Here is a 21,153-nt window from a genome sequence, read left to right as displayed (position 1 = left end):
ATTCTCTACATCTCGCATAGACGCCACCCAGACATGTTGGTTTGAAGCTGCAGTAGATATTAGGTCCAGTCATTTGCGGTTTCAACAGCGCAATCCGTAAAAAAGGCGAGGATTGATCAGCATCTTGCTTCACCATGCTGAGCCAGGTTTTCAGCTGACTACTGCATTGTTTCTTCCAAGCCTGGGGGCTGTGTTGATGGTGGCATGGATGAAGTCATCTGGTTGCAGGCTCAGTGTGACCAAACCATTGGAGACGTCTCGAAAGGAGGGTCTGCTTGAGGGAGACTCTTATTGTTTAGATTATAAAATCTGACCCAACTAACGGCATGGAATTTTTCCTACCATCTGCTACAGTGCATCCTAAACTTCAAGTCAGCAACAACAAAGAATGGTTTCAAATTTTGGCAACATCTACTTGGCAACTTCTGAAAGGATGAGGATAACCTCTACGATTTGAGATGTGAGATGTAAGGCAGAGTGACACATCTTTCTCCGGATGACGTACCATTATGATGCTAAATCTTTAGCAAGGAGGCATCAGATATTTTTTTTTTTTATTCTTTGACCGATGATTGAACCCTAGTCTCCTGGTCCAATGGGACCACTTTGCATCAAATAACTCCTTCTAAAGGGTTGATACGCAAAAGATTATATCTGATGGAAGTTTGTTTATTTTTTGATGTGTACTTTATCAACAACTCCTGGGACTTTGCAGCAGCAGCACCAATAAAAATGAACTCCTTTTCCATGCAAGAAATCAGAAATCTACTTGGACATTTGGACCATTAAACAGATCTTCGGCATTTGTTTTTAGAACGTCTCTTTTTATGAAGGATGTTGCCATTTTAAGAGTACTTCCACACAACCGATCGGCCCTCGAGGGAACCAGGAACCAAGCCATTAATTTAACCATTCTGCCATTGACCCATCATCTTGCAGATCCTCTGACTATGATCTTCAAAAAAAAAAAAAAAACAAAAAAAAAACCGGTTCCTAAAACATTGTGATCAGTATCCTGGAAACTAATCAATTCCAGCTGAAATTATTTAGCTGGCCATTACAAGAAACCTTAAAAATGAAGATGTTTCTGCTCGTGTCCAGAATTTCCCCTATATTAAAAAACAAAAAAGAAAAGAAAAAATCTGATGTATGAACTAGTGACAAAACGAAAATATATTCCAAAAATCACATAAATTTGTCAAGCAGTTTTATTTATATCCCTTTGTTTCTTGACAATTATTTCAAAATGGCAAGCGTGACGGTTACATCTCAAATCCTTATAAAATTTGATTTTCTTATTTAAAAATAAAACTACTTGATCACTGTAGGTGATTTTTGGAATTTGATAGTTTCATTTTGTCACAAATACGTACATCATACAGATTTTTTATATTTGGGTTTTTAATATTGATAGAATTCTGAACGAGAAATATTTCTGATCAAATTCTAAGAAATTCTAATGGTGCTGTTGTTTTATCGCTGTCATCTTCCGTTGCCTCATGAAGTCTCAAATAATACGCTTCCGAAGAGAGCTGACATTCCTAGCATGTGGACTTTACTGAAACAGAATCCTGTGCTAGTTTGGATATGTCAGAATACATGGAGAGAAAGCACTACACTATGTCGTACATCGGCAGGCCTCAGCTGTATTTGAAAGATGAGATATGGGCAAAATTTAATTTTGCTTTTTGTTATTGTTTACCTTTTTTTTATTTTCAATGTGCCATTGCTTGAAGCCATCTTTGTCTACGCCACCTCAAATCTTTCTCAGCCTACCTTTTCCTTGGCCTGCCTTTTCCTCGGCTTGCCTTTTCCTCGGCTTGCCTTTTCCTCGCTTACCTCCCCAATTGAAATGCATGTCTGTTTATCCAACAACCAGAGCTTCTTTCAACATGTACATCCCATCATATGCAGTTGCAAAACAAAGCTGACTCTAGTCTGCGCACCTTCAGCTTCAATTGCAGAGAATTTAAACTTTATCATCAAGACATGTTACAAATCCATTGAACCAAACAAATCATTCTTTTCCGTCCTCAAAAAAAAATATTGTTTAGTGCATTGCAAACAAGTTTATGAAAAACTGCAGTTTCTGCTTTCCCTGCTTGGATGTTGGTTGTGCAGCAAGATCTTTCCTAGTTTGAAGAGACCCTTAAGAAATGGACAAGAAAAGATGCTGAGAAGTGAAGACCTAATTTCAGGGAGAATACGAAAAGAATCCAACTGCCTCATCATCGTCTTCCTAGACTGCAGGTTTTGAATACAAAAAAAAAAAAAAAATTGTTTCCTCATCCGTGAAATGATTTTTGCCATCCTGTTGTCAGATCAAATCTCCAGACTTCTCTTTGCTACAGAACTGCGCCAGAAGATTGTCTAAATATGAAACTCGATGCAAACATTATTGTCAGTGTTTTACACTAAAATCCGTGGATCTGTTTTCATCTGTCCAGTTGTTCTTTTGTTAGAATTGCTGGATCACTTCACTGGATTGTTTCAGGGTATTTAATCGACAGTGTCTTCATAAGATTGTCCACATGGAACGGATTGGCCACATCATTATCTCCGACGTTCTTGGATCAAAATAGATTTACCAAAGAGACTCCTATGATGGTTTTGGCACATCACACATTGTTTGCCTGGAATTTGAATAAAGGACCGCATTGTCATTATAACAGTCTTCACCCCAATTGGATTGAGCCAAGTTCTTCTCTGATTTGTACCCCACCTCTGAGCCATGGCGTCCCATGCAAGGTTGTATGAGATGGTTGACTAATCATGATTCTACATCTGAAGGCTGACTATCTGTGGACCTGAGCTCAGCTGAATCATCTCTGGTTCTCAGTTGCCCGCCAATTCGTTTGTGCCACCAGAACAGTATTGACCCCTACACCACTCACTTTTTGGCACAAACCATGCGGATCAACTAATCTGCTATTGATAGAGAGAACTGGTTCCCATAGTCACGCAGGATGCAACAAATCTTTTGGTTTGGACTGGAATAATTTGCGATACAATGAAATTGTTGTTAATGACTAGCTAAACCCATGTTAGGTTTAAGCTGCATCTTTTCAGGGATGTACGTGGTTGTCGTGTCACTGATGAACAGCGTGTTTCAGGGTTTGTTTTCCAGACAAATTACTTTCACTGAGCTTGCAGTCTACTCCACGCTACTATTAAACCCATAGCTGGAAGGAGAAGATCTGTAAAAATACCAAGTACAGTTTTTAATCTCTGAAAAATCCAGCTCCCCTCAAAAGGTGAAGTGGGGGCTCTGGATTGGGACAAAAATTAAAATTGCCTCAGTCCGGAAGGAGTTTATTTTTTTATCAAAAACAGGAAAGAGGAATTGTACTAACAGAAAAGATACTACACCCTACTCTCAAGTCAAACGGCCATGTACTATGTGTGACAGGTTCATCTTTACCCGATGATTACTGTCAGGTGGTCTTAATCTTCATGATAGATTTTTGTCAAATGAACTCTACTGTCATCCTTCTAACAACCACCGCTTTGATCAGGTTGGACGGATTTTCTCTCGAACAAATACAATATCTGAGGATTACAGCCCACTTTCGCCGATTTTGAACTAAGTCACACAATCCCCGATTCCATGGTCACAGACCAACTACTTGCTGAAAAATTGCCTCTAATTGTCATCGTCCACATTTTCCTCAAAGATGAGTTTTCCTCTTCGGCTGATGTGATACTCGGCAATGTTCCCATTGCTGTTTTTCTTCTTGTTGCGGATATCTCCCATACTCTTTACATAGCATGCCCAATTGTTTTGAGCATCCTTGAGCGCAAATATTATCGACTTTTGATTTCATTGGCAATCGCCGTAGATGTTGAGGCTTGACATGAGTTTGAAATCCACTTTGACGATTGAGAGCCACATCTTCGGCTGCCGTTTCTATTTTGTTTGTTTTTATGGTGCTTATTCAGAATTCTCCCTACATTTTGTATGATGTACGTATTCGTGATGGAAAGAAAATATCATACACCAAAAATCATGTAAATTGATCAAGTAGTTTTATTTTTAAATAAGAAAATCAAATCTTGTAGTTAAACAAACTTTAACGATATTGCAATGCCATCTTGAAAAGCAAGAGAAATCACCCCAAATAATTATACTTGTGAGATTTTAGAAAAACATTTTTAGCATGAGAACATTGAAAAACTCAAATTTACTTAAAAATGATTTTCTTTATATAAATAAAAATACTTGATCAATTTATGTGATTTCTGGAATACATTTTTTTTTTTTCGTCATGCGTATGTACATCATGCAGACGTTAAAAAAAAATAAATTTTTTAACATATATATATATATATATATATGGGAAATTTTGGACAAGAACCTCCTCCCTCTCCCATATTTCTTGGAATCAATACATGTTCTGATGACAGTCTTCCCTGGAGGCAAACCACAAAAAAAAAAAAAGACTGACAAAATCACTGCTAAATCAATACCCATTATAACCTGCGATGATCGCTACTCAACTGAACGGAATAATGTGCTGTAGGATCATTTCCCTTTTTATTTTCTTATGAAATTTTATTGTTTCTCTTTTCAATTTAAACAAAACAAATAAAAAAAAATTGTATCCATTGTAAAAGTTGAAAAAAAAAAAAAAAAAAAAAAAAGGAGAACTGCTGCTTCTGGTGTTGCAGTTTCCAAGTCTCTGGTCAAGTTATTAACTCGTAGCATTCTACATTTTTGAGATGAGGATTGATAATTCATTTTATTTAAATTATTTGCACTATTATTCTCAGTACTTGTACAGTTTAATCAAGACATTAAAAAATGAAAATATCGAAAAAAAAGGTTATATTGTACGTACAGTTTAAACTTTTTTTTTTCGATATTTTCATTTTTTAATGTCTTGATTAAACTGTACAAGTGCCCTGTTCTCATCTTTAGTGGTATTCTCACAACGTTTTGACCGATGTAATATCCAACCGTCTTCAAGTGTACTTTGTCGAAATCTAGAATCTTGTATGGAACCCTTTATTCAATCTGCGGGGGTAGCAGGCTCTCGTTCTGTCAGCCATGATTGGGTAGAAGCCCTAAATAATTCATCACGTGACGTTGTGGATAAAACACTTAACAAAATTCAATTGTAAGTTACATTTTTTTCCGAAGGTGAAACGTTCAATCCTCTGTGTGGATAACACTCGAATTATAATTGCGACTTACTCAAGACTTCTACCCAGTCATTGCTGATGGAATGAGGGAAAGCTCTCTCTGTGGATTAAATATAAATATTTTAATGGAGTGTGCTCTGATGAACTTGTTGCATTTGTGCCCCCTCGATGTAGCAATAAAATCTCACCCGTTCACTGTTGAGGTCCCTAAATGCCAGAAAGCTTTCTACTCTAATAGTTTCTTCTCTTGAACAGCTAGACTTTGGAATTCCCTTCCTGCTACCGGTTTCCCTGGCTGTACTGATATGCAGAAGTTTAAATGTTACGTAAACCAACATCTTGTAAATATTTCCTAGGCATGGTTCCAAATAGTAGCCCAATGTGTCCAAATGGCGATATGCCTTCTTAGGGGGTTAGGCGTGAACGTAAGTAAAAAAAAAAAAAAAAAAAAAAATTCTGTGCAGATTTTGGAGTCTGGCAGAAAAATTTCTGAGCTTGACAAGATACATCTAAAGAATTGTGCAAATAACATTTAGTTTAGATGAGAACAGTAGTCTGAAGAATCACAAAATGACAAATTAATAGTAGTTAAACTATAATTTTGTATTCATTTTATTAAAAAAGGTTTAATGTAGTCGCATAGATCTTTAAAAAAAAAAAAAAAAAAAATTCCCAAAAAAACAAGTCTACCTAATTTATTATGGGAACACAATTACCCAAACTATTGAAGGTTTTTTAAAAAATAACGGTTTTCGTTTTGTATATTATTAATATTATTTGGATTCTTCAGAGTATTGTTCTTATCTTGGATTGTTATTTTCATAACATTTCGATCAATCTAACCTCTGACCTTCTTCGGGTGTATCATGTTGAACTTGAGGGGACGGCGGTGTTAATCTTTCTGCCGAACTTGGGATGAAGGATTTCTCTTCCAAACTGGTGGTGGGATCTTTCTGCTGAACTCTAGGGTGATCTCTCTGCCGAACTCGGTGAGAGGTGTCTCTCTGCCGAATTCGCATTATCTGCACAGTCTTGAATGGAAACCTCTATTTAATCCACATCCACAAATTCTCAACAAGTTCCAAGTAATTTGCAGTTTTATTTTGAGCGTTTACTACACTGAGGATTTAACCTTTAACTATTTACTAGACTACTCGTGACCTGCTGGGTCAGTATGTTATATAAGCTATGGAATTAAGGTATGAGCGTGACGCTTGTGACATAAAGAAAATAGTTTTTTGTGACATAACAGAAACATTTTTATGAAAGTATATTAAAATGAAAAAAGAATATAGATAGATTTCTATGAGTCGTTCTGTTTATAATTGTTTATTTAAAAAAAAAAAAAAAACTTACAGCCATTGAATTATAAGTGGTTTGCCATAATTATAGGTAAATGTGCACTGAATAGATACCATAATACTGAAATTAAATTCAAATTTTGATATAACTTTTAATTTTAACGTGAAATAAAAAACAATTGGAATGCTGAAAATGTATACAGTAAAACAATGTTTTATTGTCGCGTTGATTAGTTATTTGTAATGCAAATTAAAAAAAACATTTACAGAGTTATTTATTGGTAGTGTAGTAGTTAATGTATGAATGTTTTTTAAGAAAGGTGTATTAAGAATGGAGAATAAATTTAAAAAAAAAAAAGGAAGGCGGTGGGGAAATCGCCGTTGTAAATTGTTCTTATGGTTGTCAATGGGTCAAAGTTGATTTATATGTAAGAAAATTGTGACAGTATTGTTGTAATACAGAAAAGTTGCAAAACATTCTCACCTTTCCCATGTTAAATAATAATTTCTAAATAATAATGTTAATATTTCAGTGTGCGGATCAAATTCTGCAAAAGTAGCGATCTATGTTTATTTGTTTATGCTGTTATGGGTTTATGTTTATGTACGCATACGCAACCGGAAGTCTTAAACCGAATGTTGGATTACAACACCCGTTACAAGGTCATTTGAGTTTTATAATTATATAGACACACTTATGCATCAGGTGCGCTTGAAAGCCAAATCACAATGCAATATTATGAAAATAAACAAATATTTTACATAAAATAAATACATATTAGATATGTTTGAAGCCAAAACAACGCATTATTACAAAACATTTATTTTTTTTTGAAATGTATATTGAAATTTATATTGAAATTTATAAATATATTTTGAAGATACATTTCATCATCAGTATGTCTTTTTTTTTTTTTTGTGCCATCTTGTTGTTGTAGCATAGAATCATTATTCTATGTTCCAACGACAACATTGCACAAAAAAATAAGATTAAGAAAGACATACTGACGATGAAGTGTATCTTCGAAATATATTTAGAAATTTCAATATAAATTTCAAACAAAATAAATATCTTTATTTTGTAATAATGCGTTGTTTGGGCTTGAAACGTATCTAATACATATTTATTTTATTCAAACTCAACTAGCGCTTTTATCAAGAAACACAAACCCTAACACGAATTACGCGTGACCAATGCACCATTCCGACATTTGAAAAGACTACCGTAAAAACAACAAACGGACTTCTACTGATTCTATGCTCCAACATCAACATGGCCAAAAAAAAGACATAATGATGAAGTTTATCTTCGAAATATATTTATAAATTTCAAACATAATATATCTGTTTATTTTGTAATAATGTTTTGTTTTGGCTTCGAACGTATCTTATACGTATTTATTTTATTCAAACTCAACCAGCACTTCTATCAAGGAACACACACCCTAACGTGAATATTTTACTTATTTGATATTTATCTGGCATCAATTGAAATGGATGGCTCTCGTCTTGGTGAGGTTCCATGTTTTGACAAGCTTTTGGGATTGACCTTTACTCCTGATCTGAAATGGAACACGTACATCAAATCTGTTGCCAAGGTCACTGGAAAAATGATGGGATCCTTCTACCGCTCCAGTAGATATCTCTCAGCTGATGAAATTCTCTATCTGTATAAAAGCCAAGTACGTCCAAGGATGGAGTACTGCTGCCATATCTGGGCTGGAGCTGCTAAACACAGCCTATCCTGCCTTGACAGAGTACAAAAGAGACTTCGTAACCTAGTGGGGGATGCCGTTTTCTCTTCCCTTCAACCTCTCTCCCACAGAAGAAACGTTGCGAGCCTGTTGTTGCGTTGTGATTTGGCTTTCAAGCGCACCTAATGCATATTTTATTCAAATTAAATCAACGTCTCTATAACGGAACTCACACCCTGACATAAATAAATAAAATGAAATAAGAATTACAATTAAGTTTACCAAGATATTCCAAAATAGCAAACTTAAAATATATTATAAATATTAAGTCTTTAATATTTATAAAGTAATCCTAACCAGATGTAAAAGCTCAATAAAACCAAATAGGAAATAGAGCTTATAATAAAAAGGAAACCCAAATTAAGTGGATTGACAATCCATTTGTGTTTCCTTTTTGAAAATTAAATGTTTTTAACTCTTCTTAAAGTGTTTTTAACATTTGTGTGTGTTTGTCATTTTCAAGAAGTCAATTTCAAGTGGATAAAAAAAACTGCTTGAAATAAATGAAAAATCAATAGAAATGTAATGTCAGTGAAAATTAATCTTAATTAAAGAAATAATTATCATTAAAATATCGAGCGAAAACCACTTATCCCTTAAAGAGCGGGCAAAAACGATATAGAATCGCGCATTTGAATGTTTACATGGGATTCATTTCAACAGATAACACATTGAATCGATTCATAACGTATTACAGATAAAGTTAGATTTTTTTTTTTTTTTTTTTTTTTTTTTGCTAATAGTAAATCGATAAGAATTTTAAGGCTTAGATGCTTTTAAAAACAGATGCTGCCACGATTTTGGAATGGGATAAAATATTTAATATTTTAATCACTTAAGTTTTCAACCAAGTAAGACTTTATTGATGAGTGGCTCTGTCTTTAAAGATAGCACTCTATGCTTATGCATGGACTTGTGTCATGCTCATTTAGTTTGAAAACAAAAATAAATAGCCTATCAGCGTTACATATGTTTTTTTTTTTGTTTTTTTTGCATAGAGGAGTCACCACTTATCAAGGCCCGGAGGCCACTCGAGGATAAGGATTATGGAGTGTACAGTAGTCGATGGGATAATATTGTAATAGTAATGAGTGTTTGGTAAATTGGATTACTTAAGGGGTGAGTTCATCAAGAATTTGTTTATATTGGACTTGAAAACAACTAAGTTGTAGTCAGCTAGGAAGCAAGCAAATGGAAAAGAGTTCCACAGGCGTGCAGTTCTAAGAAAGAAGCTTTGTCCATAGAATCTACGTTTTGATTTAGGCACAGGTAAAGAGTGGAGAAATTATTGACAGTGGTTTCAGCTAGACTGGTGTTTTTCGTGAAAGATTGGCCGGGGGGGGGCAGAGATTAGAGAAGAGCACTTGCCATGGAAATAATGATAAAACAAAGACAGGCTCGCAACGTCTTTTCTGTGGGGGAAAGCGGTTGAAGGTATGAGAAAAGGGCATCCCCCACTAAGCTACAAAGTCTATTTTTGAACTCTGTCCAGACAGGATAAGCTGCTTCTAGCAGCTCCTGCCTGGACAGTTTATATAATTATGCATACATGTATGTGTTTATGCACACGTATACACTTATATATATATATATATATATATATATATACATACATATATATATCTGTGTGTGTATGCATGTGTCAATATGTGTACGCATACAAATGTACACTTATATCTACTGTTGAGCACTTTACGTTGAAATGAAATAAGTTGGTCACTTAAGCCCACGTGCACAGATCATGATGTTAAAATCACATGATCACTCTTGGCCTTCTTGAATGACATTTACGATTTATATAAATGTTAATTTCAAGTACATTCTTGCTGCGGTTAACGTTGGCCAAGTGGTTTGTTCTTTACTAATGGGGGTCAGAGATGGCTTCATAACCGGCTTGAATCTCTCAAACGGTGGTAATTGTGACTTCCTGCACTGATGGTTCCTATTTACAATGCCTCTCCATGGGACAGAGTTAGACACCAGGGTTGTTTTTTAATGTGGAGAAAAGGAACAAAAATAAAAATTGTCTCAGTCGTGGAGGATTTCTCCTCCACTGACAGAGAACAAGAAATTGAAGTGTAGATCTCAAGAACAGATACTACACTTTGATCTTGACTCGAAGGCCAAGAGTTCCTAAAAGGAAGAAACACTAGTGTCTGTAGGTATTAAAAATAATTATAATAATAATTTATATATTATCTATAGACACTGCTTTGCTGTGTCACAGCTCCTTAGTGTGGCTTGACCAGCACCTCTCCCTACCCAGGAACAAACTTTCAGCCATCAATTTGATAGACATCAGTTGTAACCATTAGGCTAATGAGAAAAACACCTGTGAATGACATCTCAAATGTCTGTATATGTAAACACTTAATCGACGATCTATTATATATATATATATATTATATAATATATATATTATATAATATATTATATAATATATATTATATAATATATATATATTATATAATATATATATTATATAATATATTATATAATATATATTATATAATATATATATTATATAATATATATATTATATAATATATATATTATATATATTATATATATATGTATATATATATATATATATATATATTAGTGTTGGGATGATAAATAGGTTTCGAAATAAAAAAAAAATTATATAAAAAAAGTAGCTTTGATCAATTTGGGGGAAACCCTTCATATGAGACAATTGCTATTCATTAAGACACTGCCAGAGCTCCTCCTTTTTGGGGGAACTGGTTTTCCCCAACATCGTGGGGAAACAAAAAAGCAGAAAGCTTAACTGGCTGGAAGCCAGTTAAGCTTCATTTCTGCACCTACATGATTCTTTTCACCTTCTTTTCCTCCTTGATCAACATTGCTATATTTGAACGCTTTACACTTCCGCTCGCATCATGGCGCAGTGGTAAACTCTCAGCTTTTCTTTCACTTTCTTTTCCACCTTCACGTCGTGGGTTCGAGCCTGCCTGCCTACTAACACCCCCCTCCAGGCAAACACTCGGGCAATGCCGGGCACCCCTGCTAGTCTCATATTTCAAAGCGTTTAAAAGCCAAGCGGCGTTAGTTCCATATATAGTGATATAATTTTCGGTTTCCCATTTGATAAATAATGCTCTCTTAATGGGTTCAATGCTTTCCGTCCATCATCCAAGGCATCTCTTATAATCAGAGACAGACTTCTATCGTCTAAGCATTGAATCAGTTCTGCAAAAACAGTCGCATTCTTTTCGAGAAATTTGGGGTCGTTAGGATTCTCTGTTGGAGATTGTATCACTTTGTGTAGTTTCCGAATCTTTAGAAACCCTAGAAATTTTACCTGCCACAATTCGAATTTAAATTCCGAACCGTCAAAGAAAAGACAATGGCTGGGTGCATAACCTGTTAAGTGTTGAGACATTATGTTGAACAAAGATGGTGGCAAAGATTCAGTGCAGTTCCGATCTTGAGTGTTAAGTCATCGTCAGTAACAAAGATGGTAGCGAACTGATTGAATCCAAAATTCAACAATGTTTATAGTAACTTTGGAAGCTTTTCATTGGTTGGTTATTATTACTTGTGGTTATAATAACGATCGTTGAAATCATTGGTGTTATACCCCCATTACTCATGTATTTGTTTAAAATTAATATTTTGATGTGATACGTCTTCCGAAAAATATGACAATTTTTTTAAAACTTTCTGTGTCATGATGTTCTTAAAACAAAAAGAATTTAGAAGGTAAAAATTTGTTTTTATTCAATGGTGATATTTTTTTTAATGTCCAGAAGATAACGCGTTGGCAGTGCGTGTGGTATGAAATAGTTAGGTTGGTTCTCCGGTATTCGGAGGAATACATATAACATCAAAATGTTAATTTTAAACAAATAAATGCTTGTTTATTTTGCAAAATCTTCCAAAAGTTCCAGAACCTTTTTGAACCTTCTGGATTTTTCTAAAACCTTCCATTTCTTATTTCTCAGATTTTCATGAAAGATGTTCTTTCTAAGGAGAAGGTTAATTGAGCCGTCCATAATATAGTAAAGCTGCTGCGAAAAAGGTGGGCTCTCTCCCTCCGTGCTAGAAAGCTACTTACACCTGAAAGTATCCTATACCTTTATAAGGTCACCATTCGTCCATGTATGGAGTGCTTTTGTCACATTTGGGTTGGTGCATCAGCTATTAGTCTCTCACTGCTGGACAAAGTTCAAAAGAGAGTCACCAATCTGATAGGTCCTGAACTGTCATCTTAGTTTCAGCTTTTGTCCTATCGATGAAATGTTGCATCTCTCTCTGTTTTACAATTATTTTAACGGTGAATGCTCTGACGAACTACAAGCACTTGTACTCCCTCAACATAAATACCCCCGACAAACCCGATAACCAGCCAAATCCTACCCCTGTGCAGTGGAGATCCCTAGGTGTAAGAAAACCTTCTACTCCAATAGTTTCTTTCCCAGAACCGCTAGACTTTGGAACTCCCAACTGTACTGACATGCAGAAGTTCAAGTGTAATGTGAACAGACATCTTGCTGCTCATCTCCTTTCATAATGTCCCTGCAACTTACGTCCCCAATAGTAGCTCCCCCTAGTTCAAAGTGGCACTGTGCCTTGTTTGGGGTGAAAATTGAATAACAAAAATAAAGTAATCAATATCATCAGTTAGATGTGTCTCTCGGGTATTGGTGGTGACGTTTTCATCATCTCTGCGATAAATTTATGCAGAGAGAATACTCCTAGAGGATGGGTTAGTAATAATCTTGCTGTCTGCGGTTCTGAGCACATCCTGATTAATAACTGTTTTTTTTATATACATGGGCGTAAAACACTTTCAAATTGGCATACGCTTGTTCTATTAAACGTCTTTCGTAGATTGAACTTGTGTCTCCGAATAATTGCTTTGCTCTATTACATTTTCTAATATATAAAGGATAAATGTTGGTATATCTGGTTAAAACTCCAAAAATATCAGTCACAGTTGTGGCATTCATCCTGAATCAGTTTGGGTTGGCTCTATCCAGCAAGTTCACAACGTCCTGAACACTGGCTGACCAAGCACAATGATCCAAGGTTGCTTCTATTATGAGTAGGGTCGTGACAACAGCATATTCTTTTCATTGTTTTGACTCTTGTGTGTATTTCTGTTAATATCTTATGTTTTTGTATAGACTGATGTGCTTCTCGCTTGATTGACTTAGTCTTACTCTCTTAAATATATACTTGAGGGTCAAAAGAATGAAAAGAATATTCTGTTGTCACAGCCATTCGCAGTTCTAGCGACGGACCCGATAATGGTGAGAATCAGTTTAGCATTTTGTTTCTCCGTACTGAGTCAGATTTAGAGTTGGTCACCTTTACTGTTGGAGATGAACGTTTGCCAGCAGCTACGGAGGATGCAACGTAGAAAAATACACAATGAAAACTTGCAATGGGTGCAATCTCTAGATGTTAACGCTAGTGTTTACATAAATAATAAAAAAAAAAAAGAGTCATGTGGTGGTCGAATGGTTCAAATATATCAGTTAATGTTATCAAAACATACACACGCTTTTTAATATTATCATGCTGTCTGTTTTTCACTCACAAGTAGTGTGGGGTGCCCTTTTCTCTTTCCTGCAACCTCTTCCCCACAGAAGAGATGTTTCCAGCCTGCCTCTTCTTTATCGTTATTTTCATGGCAAGTGCTCCAATCTGTGGTCCCGCCCTGGCTTGATTTTCACGAAAAGCACATGTGTAGTTGAAGCCGCTATCAATAATTTCTCCCACTCTTTATCTGTGCCTAAACCTAAATGTAGATTCCACGAACAAAGCTTTTTTTCTTAAAACTGCACACCAGTGGAACTCTCTTCCGTTTTCCTGCTTCCCAACTGGCTACAATATAGTCATCTTCAAGTCCAACATAAACAAATTCTTGATGAGCCGTTCCCCTTAAGTAATCCAATTTACCAAATTTCCACTACTAACAATTACTACAACATTTTCTGATCGACTACTGTACGCTCGTTAAACCTTAGCCCCGGGGCTTTGATAAGCGGTGACTCCTTTGTAAAAAAAAAAAAAAAAAAAAAAAAACTTAGTAAAGGGAAGTAACCCTGATTTTTTTTTTTCAGTTATTTCCCTTATACTTAAGTTGCGCGCGTGTCCAGAGAGAAGAATTAGATGGGCAAGGAGAAAAAGAAATAGATGTTATACTTTTATCCTGGGAAATGCCGGGTAACCTTGCTAGTCTCTTATAAATTTTAAAGGCTTCTACAGTGCTCAACTATTCAGACTATATGAACTTGCAAAGTTTTCACTCTCGCTTGACCTTGTTAGTCAGCCATTTTTTTAATGTGGAATGGGAACGACACAGTCATGTGCTATGGCGGTTGAGTTTTTGATTGCTTACTGCTCTTTCTCAACTATTTTTATGTTACATATATGTCTGCTTGGTGATCGTCTAGCGATTAAAATGGACAGTTAATTCATTTCTCAATGAATATGAGACACTTTTGTTCATAAAAACAGACTTAGTTTATTTTACGAATTATTTAATATACACTTTTCAACACAATGACGACAGTAGTGGTTGCGAAACATGACAATCGTGTCTCTTTGCTGTTCGTCTCTCTGACTGTCTTTGTTTATCTTTCTCTTTTATTGAAGTATTTCGACCTGGTAACCCAGTTCGTCACCAGCTCGGGGATTCCGCTTGCCTGGTCTGACCCATAACGATTTGACGTCATGGCTTCAGGTCCCGGGGATTCCATTGTTTCATTTTCGTTTGCTTGGACAATAGCTCGCACCTCTCCATAACATTTGGTGTTCTGATATTCTTTCAATTGGATACTTGAGCATTTGCGATGAGGGCTTCATGTTTTAGGATTTTGATCCCAAAAATTCACTCTCTCCTCCCGTGGAATAAATGAAAGTTCAGTTTAAAATTCCTTATATCTTTCCTAGTTTGTTGGAAGTGATGTTGGGGAAAATTTTTATTTTTTTAAAAATTATTATTCATCCCAAATAAGGCATATTGTTGTTGAGATGTAAAGAACTATTGTTTTTTGGGATGATACCTACAGGTATCTCTTTTGAACATTGTCTAGGAACGACAGACTATTAGCTGATGCACCAACCCAAATATAACAATACTATGTATGTTTGAAAATGAGATTGCCGTAGCATATTTTTTATATAGTTTGGATTGTTCAGACTACTCTTCACATATTGAGTGTTATTTTCACGTTTCAGTCAATATAACCTCCAACTTAGGTATATCTTGTCGAACGCGAGAATATGTATATCTTGTTGAATATGAGAATCTGCACAGAATTTCGAATCCACTATTTTGTTCTTTCTCTCTACAAGAACTGTGACACTAGGGTCGGAAAGTGGGATTGAGAAGTCGGCATCTCTGAGGAAGAGCACTCTTACCTGCAAAAAGTGTCTGCATTCTCCAGTAAGGGCGCCTCAGGCGATTAGCGCTAATCTAAACCCTTCCCAAAGAGAGAAGGTGAAGCCTTGAAGGGTGAACCTCCTAGAACTGCACAGAACCAGCTTTACGCTGCAATCAATTCATGGCTCCTACATACACGTTCTTTTACACAAGCAGAAACTTCCTTTTGATTTACACGTTCCATATAAACATAGCTACATAAACTTCTGACACACTTATATCTACAAAAAAAAAAAAAAAAGTAAAAATAATATTCTCTGAATTAAAACGGACTCTGCGATAGATAACCAAAAACGGTTGGTTTGCTGTAAAACAAAAAATGCAATCGACAGGGACCAGATCATTACAGGAATACTCTGATCTCTGTTGATTTTGGGGACCACGAGAAGAATTCTGAATTTCAAACGGAACCCTTCATTTAATCCATGGAGGTAGCATTCCATCATTGGTAGAAGTGCTGAGTAATTTGCAATTGTGTTTTGTGTGTTGCCTGCACTGAGGATTGAACCATCAATCTGAAGTAAAATTACAAGGTTCTATGGACAAATTTATCTTTAGTTGACCTTTGACAACTAAATATTTTCGTTTACTAGCCAAATAGAAAAATTACTAGTGAAACCCACGTGATTTTTGGAATATGACATCTTCGTTTCATGACGAGTATGTACATCATAAAGATTTTTCTGTATTATAAGTGTAATTCTGAATATACGGCAAATTTTATGTTGATACTTGAAGGTATAAACATTCTAATTTCAGGTGTTTTTTTAACAGCCTTTGTTAAAAAAAAGTATATTGTTCTATTAAACTTTTATTCTTTAAATAATTTAACTTTGTTCGTTTTATTAAAAAAAAAAAAAAAGTTGAAAAGATATTTTTCACTCAGTAGTGAGTTTTGGAAGATTGTCAGTGAAAGAATTGCAATCGCCAAAAGATAAGCGTTTCATTATTTCTAGTCACCACTTTGAAAAATCACTTGCAAATGTGACTATTTCATTCTCAATGTAGAGCCCTGAAGTGTTTTACCAAGAACTGAATCCGTTACGTCATGAATCCTCATCTCAAAAATTCAGAAACCTAATATAATTTATTGTAACTGACTTGGAGTTTTCTTGACCAGAGAACTAAATTTTCTTTTTATTGTTTTTGTTTTTTCCTTTTTTCAACTTCTCTTTGTGTGAACAGCTAGTCGTCCGCGGCATCTTGATTATTATTTCTTTACTTTACCCTGTGTTGTATTTCGTACAGACGCACTTTCAGATTTGGAATGCCTACGAGCTATCGCAGTGCGGAACCTGCCGCCGGATGCCACCAAAGATCTCTTGCAGTGCCTTTTCCCAGAAGCTTCCGAGTTTAAAATGAATGTCAACAGATATGGGAAATACCAGCGGAGGTAAACCAACTCTTTCATGCCTCTCTTGTGCCCACCCTGCTTCTCTTCGTCTCTCACTTTCGTTTTACGAATGGCGGCAAAGTGATCATCACCCAGAATCCATCTTTCAAGGATCAATGTTTTTTTTTTTATTATATGTTTGCGGCCGCAATTGTGATCATCATTTGAAAAGTTTTTTCTGATCGATTTGATAACTTGTATTCTGTTATTCCATGATATTAATGTTTTCAATAATCATTGCGTTAGTTGTGGACAACAATCCGACCATGATTTTGGTACACTTGCAGACACGGCTCTGAAGGATGAGTTAGAGCCGTGATCGTCCCTATAAAAGGTCAAGTGATCTAGCATTTGAAACTTTTGATTAAAGGAAGGTTTTAGGTGCAAGTGTATGATTCCTCCCCCACCAAAAATACAAAAATAAAAGTCTTCATGGTGGACACACACACAATTACAAAATATACACTCACACACATACGCAAAAATAGTCACACACACACACACACACAAACTACATTCACATGCACACACAAAAATACACACAAAAATGCACACTCACACACATACACACACACAAAAATACACACTCACATGAACACACTAAATACATTCACACACACACACACACACAAAAATGCACATGCACGCACACATAAAAATACACACTCACATGCACACGCAAAAATTCACACTCACATGCAAAAATATACACTCACATGCACACACAAAAATACATGCTCGCACAAAAAATACATGCACACACACACAAAAATGCACACATGCACACACACACAAATATACACACTCACATTTGCACACAAATATACACACTCACATACACACGCAAAAATACACACTGACACGCACACGCAAAAATACGCTCACATGCACACACAAAAATATGCATATACAAAAATACACTCACACACACACAAAAATACACACTCACATGCACACACAAAAATATGCATATACAAAAATACACTCACACACAAAAATACACACTCACATGCACACAAATGTGCACATGCGCACACTCACACATACACACAATTCTCCTTTAATTGAGATAGGAGTCAGTATTTTCTTTCTAAATGGCTGAAAAAATTACACTACCCCCTCTCCCCGGCAAAACCTGGTCTTCCAAAGAATGAATAGTTTCATTTAACTTTTAGATATTATTCATTCAAGCCAATCCCAATCAAGAATATGTGAAGCTTTGTGGGTCTTTGTTTTGTAGTTTTTTTACTTTTAGCTGGACATGCAAGCACAGACAACTGAAAATTTTTTATGGTGTACGTATCCATGACGCAAAGAAAATATTGTACACCGTAAATCATGTAAATTGATCAAGTGGTTTTATTTTAAAAAAGAATATAAAGTTTAATGGCTAAACGATCAATTTCTCGATGCTAAGACAAGAGATAATTTCGGATTAAACTTTATCAGATTTCAAAACGCCGTTCTTAACATGAGGAGGGGGTACATTGGAAAAACTCAAATGATTTCCTTTATAACAATAAAATTAATTGATTAACTGATTTTTAGGTGTACGATATTTTCTTTTCGTCATGGGTAATTACGCCATAAAGATGTTCCTTTTTATTTTTGTTGTTTCTTGGAGAGGGGGTTATGGATTAGCACCGAGCTTTACAATTAGTCAGCGGAGATCTTTTAAGTTGCTAACACTTTCATCTCATTGCTTATAGAAAAATTCATTATTAAGGTACGCTGAATAAAAAGGGCCTCTCAACCCATTGATACACCAGGCAGGAAGAGGAAAACAATTGTGTAAACCTTCCTATCTGTGGAAGTGACACCTGTCATGACAAAGGCCAACTAGTGATGAAAAGGGGTCTGGCCTCTTAAACCCATCATTTGTGGTAACAAACGTAAGGGAGCTTAAAAACCTGGCCAAGGTCTGTTTCTTACAGGAAGGGGTTGATGTTTTGATACCATTATTCAAAGTTTGAAAAGTAGAGCAAAACATGAAATGAAATTTTGTCCGAGAAAATAAAAGAAACCGACTCGCTTTAAGAGAAAAAAGGATTTTGTCTTTGGATGGTTCTAGTTCTAACGCTTTTTAATTTCTCTCTGATTTTGTCTTTTATCAACACTAGCCTGGGTGCCCGGCATTGCCTGGGTGTTTGCAGGTGTGTGTTGAGCAAATGAAAAAAAAAACGCCAAAAAACTGGTAGCAGGCAGGTAGGCTCGAACCCGTATTACAAAATAGAAAAAGAATGTGAAAAAAAAAAATATGACATCTTTGCTGTTGCGTCCAACGCCAAGTCAGAAGTGGCAAAGGTTTTAATTAAGGTTAGTCAATCGAAAAGAGGCGTGACTTTCGATAATATCAGCAAAAAAAGCAACCCCCTTCCTGTAGAAAAGTGCCCCAATTGAGGGTGAAGGGATTAATGTTTTTAGCCAATTTTTCGATATTTGTCATCTAAAGGGTCGGGTTTCAAAATAATACTGCCCTCGTGAAAATCCATCACCTCTGTCAAAAGTTTTAGGCAGACCTACAAACATACATACATGCATACATTTAAACAAGACAGGTGAGATTTACATTATAGATTATTTCTTTATTTTTTTGTAATCGCAGCAAACCTATTTAGGATTTTAGTAATTAAATGGTTCTGTTTTCTACAGGGTGGAATGATAAAGTTGTCACCCTAAAAAGAAACACTACAGATTTATGTTAAAACTTTTATAGAAAAAAATCAGCTGTTCAATGTAGCTGCCTTCAGCCTCAATCACCACCTTGAACTGGGAGCATACCTTTTCCACAAGCGCAAGCAGGAACTTAGTGGATGGTGGCGATTAGGCTAACTTTAGTGTTGTGGGAGGTCATGTTAGTGATGTTCTCGACGTATGACCAAACAAAGTAGTCTACCGGGTTCAGGTCGAGGGAGGAGGGGGCCAGTGAGAGAAAGGTACAAAGCGCAAGCACTCCTTCTGAAGCAAAGCCTCAGTCTCTTTGGACTTGTGGGCCGGCACCAAGCCCTGCTGCCACATCCAGGGTCTTTTGGCGGCCACCTGATAGCACGAGGGTATCACCACATTCTTCAGCACATCAAGGTACATTTTGATGTTGACTTTCAAAGATGTGAGGTGGTATGAGTGACCCTTACGTAAAAACACACCAAAGATCATAACCGTGGCCAGAAACTTCATTAGGATGTGTCCTCAAACCTTAAACTGTTCAGATTTGTATTTTGAGGGTACTGGCAATGGTCCTGTTTTCATAACTTGGGTCAGTAGAGAGGATAAGTTGTACAGTGCCGCATCTCTGATCTTGCTCGGTGAACATAGTGTCACTTTCAGACATAATCGAATAAAAGGAGGAATATTTTGCAAAACTTGCAACTATATCGTTCAGTTATTTTTTTTTATTTTTTTTTTTTTTTTAATTTGTAACTTTCTGGATAATGTGTTAGTAAGATGGCCTGTTTTTTTTTTGTTTTTTTTAAATTTTTAAAAATTATGTCCCAGATTTTTTTTTTTTTTTGTATCCGAGCATATTTTACTGAGATTGTTGTCATGATTATTGTTTGGTCTCTTTTAATAGTCCTGTGTGCTTTAGCTTTATCATCTTTATAGGCATCTAAGTTTTCTTTGGTTGGTTTTAAATTCTGACCTTTTAGTATAATACAGAAGTGGTCACTTCCACAAGTTTTATCATGCACTTTCCAGATTGATGACCGAATATGTTCCGATGTAGATATCTATTAGCTCCGTTATTATAACGGAATGGTTGGTTCTGATCAAAGAATTCTATTTTCCTCCTTTTCTGTTTGTATCTTTATTGTCCCACGTGTAACGGTCATCATCCTGGTCGGATGTAGCCGGCTTCACCTTGAGCACGAACTAAATCTTCAACCATTGCAGTCCAGTTTTGACTATCCTAGGCCAGATTGCAGGAAATAACTAGCCATTCCCGATTCCAACGCCGCAGAACAACTGTTTGAGGGCCTGATAGTATTACCAGGTTGTCTTTAATTGTTGTTACCCAGGTCTTCAGCTACACGCCAACACATTTATGCCATCCAGTTAGAGAGGAGGAGGAGGAGGGGAGAGGATTGTCCAAACCACCAAGAATGTTGTTGAAGAAGATGGACTAGAGTGGGCATAGGTTTAGTCTTC

The 21,153-nt window shown here is 35.9% G+C and overlaps 1 protein-coding gene across 2 annotated transcripts in view; it reads left to right on the top strand.

The window, feature by feature from the left end:
• LOC145265587 (uncharacterized) overlaps window positions 1-21,153 on the top strand; it is a 140,286-nt gene that overhangs the window by 29,167 nt on the left and 89,966 nt on the right. For both annotated transcript variants that reach the window (XM_080121595.1, XM_080121596.1), the window contains exon 2: window positions 16,863-17,007. In XM_080121595.1, the coding sequence (XP_079977721.1) occupies window positions 16,863-17,007 (145 nt within the window). The remainder of the gene's footprint in view (window positions 1-16,862; window positions 17,008-21,153) is intronic.

Source organism: Euprymna scolopes, chromosome 40 (genome assembly GCF_053919585.1).
Source record: "Euprymna scolopes isolate OS-2025 chromosome 40, ASM5391958v1, whole genome shotgun sequence".
NCBI lineage: Eukaryota > Metazoa > Mollusca > Cephalopoda > Sepiida > Sepiolidae > Euprymna > Euprymna scolopes.
Note: the sequence above shows the minus strand (reverse complement) of the source record. Positions and strands in the feature narration are given on the sequence as shown.